At 43.5% G+C, this 7,998-nt stretch overlaps 1 protein-coding gene across 1 annotated transcript; it reads right to left on the minus strand.

Moving 5' to 3' along the window:
* Positions 1–1,932: 1,932 nt before the first annotated feature.
* LOC132384469 (homeobox protein Hox-C11a-like) lies at positions 1,933–6,687 on the minus strand. The gene is made up of 2 exons (XM_059955620.1): positions 5,486–6,687; positions 1,933–4,468 (listed from the first exon to the last, which is right to left on the minus strand). Exons 1-2 carry the CDS (start codon positions 6,165–6,167, stop codon positions 4,236–4,238), a joined length of 915 nt encoding a protein of 304 aa, XP_059811603.1. The 5' UTR covers positions 6,168–6,687; the 3' UTR covers positions 1,933–4,235.
* Positions 6,688–7,998: the final 1,311 nt, after the last annotated feature.

Genomic DNA, 7,998 nt, shown 5'->3' on the forward strand with positions numbered 1-7,998 from the left:
ACACACACGCACACAGACTCACACACACACAACACACACACACACACACTCTCACACACACACGCACACACACACTCACACACACATACACACACACACACACACACACACACTCTCACACACACACACACACACACGCACGCACACACACACACACACACACACAAGACACACACACACACACACACACACACACAAGACACACACTCTCACACTCACACTGGGCATAAGTACGCATATGTGCTATGTACATGGATATGGAGGTGTGCTTGGACGTGTGTTATGTGCATAATTGTAGACTTATGTGAGTGCGCACACGTGTGTTATGTACTTGTGTGTGTGCGAGAGAGTATAAAGAAAGTGACAGGATGAATGTATGTGCATGTGTATGTGTATAAGAAAGTGAGTGGCGAAGAGGATAAATGTGTGTGTGTGTGTGTGTGTGTGTGTGTGTGTGTGTGTGTGTGTGTGTGTGTGTGTGTGTGTGTGTGTGTGTGTGTGTGTGTGTGTATCTCCGGGAAGACAGAGACAGTTTACGACAGTGTCCCACCCGACCACATCATGCCACAGCCTCTCACACTCTGACCTGACCCCCAACCTTCACGATCAAATTGGCAAATCGGGGACACGGTGCTCAAGCTTAACCAGTAGGGACGAGGGGTGGATAATGCTCCGCGTGTGGAAACATTTTTGATTTTTTTAAGCAAGCAAACGTGGCGAAAACACCAGGGTAATCTGTATAATAGTGATATCAACACCACGCATGTATTCGACATTTCAGAAATACTTTCATTCCTGTCGTTATATATAAGTCTAGAATACTCTATCTAATCTACAGCCTTGCACAGCCGGGAGAAGGGGTCCCGACATCAGCGACTCCGAAGTTCAAAGTCGTTGCGAATTTTATCGCGTTTAAGCCGAGGCCTGGCTCTTTTCCCGCTCCCTCGGACTCCCGCGGACTCAGCTGTAAAGTTAGACTGCCTCATGCCTGCCGGGGATATAGAATTTAACTGTCTCCAATCCGCTCGATGCAAACAGACGTACTTTTCCAACACCCCCCACCTCAACACACACACACACACACACACAGAGGCTGGAGCGAGAAACAGAACAGAGATCAACAAGTTGCTCTCGCTCTCTCTCTCTCTCTCTCTCTCTCTCTCTCTCTCTCTCTCTCTCCCCCCCCCCTCTCTATCCCTCTCTCTATCTTTCCCTGGCACTCTATACATTTCCCCTTTCTCTCGCTCTGCCTCTCTCTCACACACTTTGTCTGCATCTTTCCCTGTCTCTCCCGTCTTTCTCTCTCTGCATCTCCCACTCCCCTCTCTGCATTTCCCCATTTAACTCTCTCTTTCTCTGTAACTCCGTGTCTCTGTCTCTCATTTTTTTGTTTGTCTATCTGTCCTTGTATCTCTCTCGCTCTCTGCTTGAAATTATCTGTCACGCCTCTCTGTCGCAGCCCCCTCTCTCTTCCTCTCCCTCTCTCTCTCTCTCTCTCTTGCTGCACCTCTCTCCCCCACTTTGCCTTCTTCACGCCTCTTTATCCCTCTCTTTGAATCTTTCTTTCTCTCACATTCCTTTTTCTCCACCCCCCGAGCTCTCTTTCTGCTTCCATCTCTCTGATTTCGTTTTTTTTTTCATCTCCCTGTTTCTCTCCTTCCTTTCCCCTCCCTCACAAGTGCACTTGCATTCACACCGGAGCATGCGGGAAATTTTGTTGGATGTTTAAAAAAGTAAAGCTTGGATGAATTTTTCAAAACTCAGCGCAGTTCACCCCTCCCCCCCCTCTCTCTCTCTCTCTCTCTCTCTCTCTCTCTCTCTCTCTCTCTCTCTCTCTCTCTCTCTCTCTCTCTCACACACACACACACACACAAATACATCCCACTTACATGTACAATCACACACAGTGACATTTACAATATTTATCTCTCTCACACCTACGCGTATTAACAACCATAGTCACAAATATTTCTCTCTTCCTCTCACAAACACGTCTTCACAAAATGCTCTACTTATAATAGATTTCACTTAAAATATTTCACTCTCTTTCATACACACACATATTTACAAAACTTTATTTGCAATCAGTTATATTTACAATATTCTTCTCTCACACACGCATTCACACTGTTTTATTTATAATCTCTCTATATATCACCCGTATTCACTATGCTCAACTTACATTTACAGTTACACGCAGTCATGCCTAAAATATTTCTGTCTCACAAAAATGCTTCACTCTACAATCACTATATTTCCCCCCCTCTCTCTCTCACACACACACGCGTATTTATGAAAATGTCCCGCTCATATACATAATCACACAGTCACTCTTACCATAGTTTTCTCACACATGTCTTCACAAAAATGCTTCACTCTACAGTCACACGGTCACACTTAGAATATTTTTTCTGTCTCATACCCGCTTACATTCAAAAATGTTCCTTTTACTTACAAAATAATCATACTGTCACACTTAAAATATCTCACACGCTCCCTCTCTCATATACACGCGCACACAGATTCACAAAAATGTTCCACATATATTCAAACAGATATTCACGGTTTCAATATTTCCCTCTTTCACACACAGACACGCATTCAGAAAAAGTGCCTCATTCATATATAGATTCACAAGTCATATTTACAGTTTTTCTCTCTCTTGTTCGCATTCGTATTCATAAAATACTTCACTCAAAGATAAATTCATATGCACTCACACTTAGACCATCTCTCTCATACACGCATGCATTCACAACACACTACGTTGATATATACAGTCAACATACAATATTATCCCTTAAACACACACACGCACAATGCATAGAGATAACACGCGCTCGCAAAACACTTGTGTACATTCTAACAAAGCAGTAAGAAACGCGGTATGCCCCCTCCTCAGATAATTGATCCTCCTCCTTAAATTTATGTATCAGGACTCAATCTTCTCTCCCTCCGCGATGCGTACGCATGTGAGTGCTCTTAACGTGACGATTAAAACTGAGCGAAATTTGATCGTGGGGATTTCGGAAAAACGCCGGGTTGCAGTACGCACTTAACATGCATAAAACCAGCGAGAAAATAAGCTCTATATTTCTTTAAAATTTATGCGTGGTTTCTTTTCTAGAACAAGAGGTTATAAAATGGCTATCCTGTCCGTTTAATCGACAGGCAGCCTTCATTCGGTGAGCAGAGAGCGAATCCATCGTAATTACACATTTAGACAGATCCTGCATCTCGCTGCGGAGTCTTTTATACTTCCGATGGTTAAAGCCAGAAACCAGATTAAAAGTAATGCTGTTCAGGCTCCCTGCTGTAAATTGTTTGTGACAATATTTTATTATTATTAATGTTATTAATATATATTTTTGCAAGTACATTGATAATTTAAGATTCACAGTAGATTACAGCAAGTAATATCTGTACCATTTTTGCCTTTGGCTTGTGTATGACAAATTTTATTTTAGCGCGAGTTTGGAGATAAATACCTCTAAAATCAGTTGTGAAGGAACAAGCTTTTTAATTTTTTTTAAACAAAAACATCCCCTCGAATGCATATGCATTCGTTCTCTCTCTCTCTCACACACACACACACACGCGCGCGCGCGCGCACACACACACACACACGCACACAAGCGCGCACACACACAATTCAATGAAGTAGATTTACAAGAGCGTATCAAAAAATCATTCAAAAAAGGATGTGTTAAATGCCCAAACTAATTGTGTAATCTGTCAATCTTAATCAACGGCGCCTGTCGCAATAATTGCTCAGCTTAAGTAATTTACACCATACTCTTGTCCTGTATTTTCCCCTGGTTCTTTAATTTCTCTCTCGCGCGCGAGGAATCAGAGAAACGGTGGAAACATATATATTAACAATAATAAAGATAGAAATTCGGAAAGCCATCCCACCAAAGAATAAAGAAGAGTGCGGTGTGTGTGTGTGTGAAGGGGTGGGGGCGGGTGGCGGGTACACTTACTTGCCTTTTTAAACCGCAAAATAAATTATTGGGTAACCAATGCAGCGACCCTCAGCAGTCGGCGCATCTAACTTTAAAATAAGTGGAAGATTCTGTTTTTTTAAATTCCACGATGAATATTTCTCCTTGTGCATCGAAGCACATTTGATACCGTCCCTCTGTAGCTGAGAGGGGAAACGAGTTAATGTCTATGACTTTTAATGCACAGAATTTTCGATTTATACATTTATAATATTAATATAATTTTCAATTTCACAAAAGCGGGTTTCCAGAAAAGTACTGAAGCCGATCTCGGTTTAATTTCTTCTCTTTCATCCTTCTGTTTTGAAACCAGATCTTGACCTGGCGGTCCGTTAGATTGAGCATCCTCGATAACTGTAGCCGCTTCTCCTTGTTAATGTAAACGTTGAAAAAGAATTCCCTCTCCAGTTCCCTGATCTGGAACTTTGTGTAGGGACATCTCTTTTTCCGCGTGCGGGAACCGCCTGGACAAAACACAACGCGGGGAGATTAAGAATATAAGTTAATTCACTGTTTTTTTTTGTTTCGTCGCTGTTAAATCCGAGAGACGCGGCGACTGAACACAGACAAAAAAAAAGTTTCCTCCTCCCCTGCAAAATGATTCCGAAGCACGCCATACGTTTGAACTTAACCATGGCGCTACTTTAACTGTGTGCCTGGCTGGGGATAATTTTTAATGCGCTTTGCGAGCCTTTCAAGTAGAGATATTTTAAGATTTTACAGCAAATACAGAGCTTTGAATTGCGCAATTGTATTATGCTCGATTGAGTTTAACATTAATAAAGAACAAACGCGTGGACACGTTTTCAGAAGCATGGGATCTTCATAGACTCTGATAGAGAGTTGGATGGGCAGCTCTCTGTCATAAAAATACTTAGGGCTGAAACAGTATTCAACGCGCTTTCAATAAACATCGCTCTGACGCTTATAAAAATCCACATAAAAATCGCGAGCGAACAAATACATCTTGGCGCTGAGAGTCTCGCATCTTTAAACCCACCATACACACACACAGACACACACACACACATTTTAATCTCGCCCTCACACAGAACACTCATTTTCCCTTTTCTCTCTCTATCTCACAACACACACACACACACACACACACACACACACACACACACACATATACACACTCACACATTAATATTACTCTCTCAAACAGACACCCACAAGTAAACGCTATCTAATTCTCATACAGACACATGCACAAATACACACTAATTTCACTCTCTCACAAACACACACATACTAACCTCACAGGGAAACACAGTAAATTTCACTTTCACTCTCTCACACACACAGAAATCTCATTCTCTCATACTCATACCTATACGCACTAATCTCACTCACAACTCGCTCTCTCCCTCATTCACACCCACCTCGCATCCTCTTTCTCTCTCACCTATACACGCCAATCTCTCTCTCCCTCTCTCTCGCATGCAAACACAGAGACGCAGAGGCGGAAGTTGACCTACTGAAATTGCTGCCGCTCTTCTCTGTCCCAACCACCGTGGCCCCTGCCCCCTCTCTCTGTCTCTCCGCTCCGCGCTGAGCCGCGCCGGGCAGCAGCGCCCCTGCCAAGTTCCGCTTCTCTGCCTTCTCTCGGCAGGAATCCGCCGCGACCACCGACGCCACTGTCCGCTCCGGCCTCTCCGCCGCCGCCGCCCCACAGTACGCGGGGTCAAGGAACCGGTCGAAGGCTTGAGGCAGCACGCCGTTCTTGTTTTGGGTCGTACTTTGTCGGTGCTGGTGGTGGTGGTGGTGATGGAGCGAGTGGCGGTGATTGAAAGGGCTGTCATGTTTGAGGAATATCTCACCGACTGGCGGTGGCGGCGGAGGAGGCGCCAAGCAGTCTTGCGGCAAGAGTTCCTCGGTGGCGTACGAGAAGTTGGTTCGCTGATGCCATTTTGACGGCGTCTCGGGACCGTACGCCCCGTCCCTCAGCGCCTGAACCGGAGGGATGTTAGTCGAGTAAGGGTAGGTGATCTGTCGGGACGCGGCCTGGGAAAGGAACGGCGACACGGCGCCGAACTCGGGAAGGTAGTAGGTACAATTAGGGAGGTACATGTTAGAGGACGCGCAGCCGGCTCGTTCGTTGATCCCCGCCGCTCTGTCTTTGGCGGTCGGAGCGCAGAAGTTAGCCATGGAATTAAACATATTTCGCCTCCACCGTGTCCGCTCTCTACGACACAGAGAGAGAGAGAGAGAGAGAGAGAGAGAGAGAGAGAGAGAGAGAGAGAGAGAGAGGGGAGGGGGAAAGAGAGTGAGTGAGTGAGTGAGTGAGTGCGTGAGAGAGAGAGAGGAGCGGTGGAGGGAGAGAGAGAGGGAAAATATTGCTAGGGGCAAGATGACGTCTCGGTCGGGACGTGACACGTGATGTAAAGAAGATATTGGTACCGAGTTTTTAAATCAATGCACTTAAAGCGGACATAAATTGAGACACAGGACCTGAAGTTGCTCACAGCACGGCCAATAAAATCAATCGTGTCATTCCGGTCGGGAGGGGAAGGTGCCTGAATGGGAGTATGGTGGGGTGGGTAACAAACAGGGAGAGTAAAATAAAACTGGAATCCCTTCTCCACCCGCCCCTTGGCTCCTCACATGTTCAGTGAAACTCTGATCCCTTGTCCATCCCCCTTCCACCTTTACCATCACGCGCTCCCCTCCGGACTTAATATCCAGAGACTGAAAGTGCCTTCCTTTGATGAAAACTAAGTTATTTATTCTCAGCGGTTATGTGAATCAAAAACAAAATAAGCGAAATTCCTTAAAGAAAAAGTAAATATAGCTAATTGGAATTTATGCAGTTCTCCCTGTGTGTTGGTGGTTGTGTATCTATGTGTATATACTGTATGTATGCATGTAATGTATATACATACATATGTTCGAGCACACAAACACGTCTTTAATTTTATTTCCATGTAAATATACAATAGTATAAATGTATATTTAGAATATGTGAATCTTTGTGTATATGCATAGAAATACAAAAATACTCGAGGAACTTAAAATGTAAATATAGTTATTTGGAATTTATATATTTATGTGTGATTGCGTGTATATATGTATGTTTATGTAGAAGTTCCTGTAAATTTCTACCAAAATATAAATGTTATCTCGATGTGCCTGTGTATAAATATATGGTTCAGTATGTATACATTTTTATTTTTATATGATTCTCTACACTTAATGCACACATTACTCTCTCTTCCTCATATATATATAGAAGTTAAACGATTTTTCGATCGATATGTTAATAAATATTCATAAACTTAGCTTCTTGCTTGTTAAATATTTATTATATATAGGCACTGACATTGAATTCTTAAATGCACGGGCATTGGAAAAAGGGGTTTCTGGCTAATATTTGACAAACGCCCAATATCGTTTCCAAGCCATTTCCTACTGTTAATAGAAATACATTTTGGCGTGTTTGAGAATTCTACTCGGAGTTAATATCGAACCCACTTAATCTGTCGTGTGAGCATAACTCTCTATCTGTCTGTCTCTCTTTCTCCCCCCTCCCGCATTTCCCATCTCCTTCTCTTTCTCTCTCTTGTGTGTGTGTGTGTGTGTGTGTGTGTGTGTGTGTGTGTGTGTGTGTGTGTGTGTGCGCGTGTGTGTGTGTCTGTGCGCCTCTCTTACCTCCAGTACCCCAAAGCAAGCCCAAGAGCCAAATGTTAATCGATTATCGCTGCTCAATCCTTATTTTGAAATGATTTCCCTCTCTACCCCTTTATGTCAGGGCCACACTCAATTCACACAAAATCTTTAACGCGCAAAACTGCCTCAAATCCCACGAATAACCATCAGACCCAAACATCTTTTTTTGTTGGGTGTGCGGTTTTTCTTTTGCAAATACGATGATTTCTTTTTCAAAATAAAAGAAAAACATCTTATTCTTTCCCCTTCTTAAGCCCATCAGACAACTGTCTTTGAAGTTGTCCCTAGGTGTAGCCCATCTAGGCAAAGATCCTTTCTCTCCTAT

Source organism: Hypanus sabinus, chromosome X1 (genome assembly GCF_030144855.1).
Source record: "Hypanus sabinus isolate sHypSab1 chromosome X1, sHypSab1.hap1, whole genome shotgun sequence".
NCBI classification, from domain to species: Eukaryota; Metazoa; Chordata; class Chondrichthyes; order Myliobatiformes; family Dasyatidae; genus Hypanus; species Hypanus sabinus.

Bases quoted from the DNA above. Each gene is read 5' to 3' on its own strand.
- LOC132384469 (XM_059955620.1), bottom strand. From the start codon at position 6,167: ATGTTTAATTCCATGGCTAACTTCTGCGCTCCGACCGCCAAAGACAGA. The intron at 4,469-5,485 runs GTAGGTCAACTT...TGTTTTGTCCAG, and splicing joins GAAGAGCGGCAGCAATTTCA to GCGGTTCCCGCACGCGGAAA.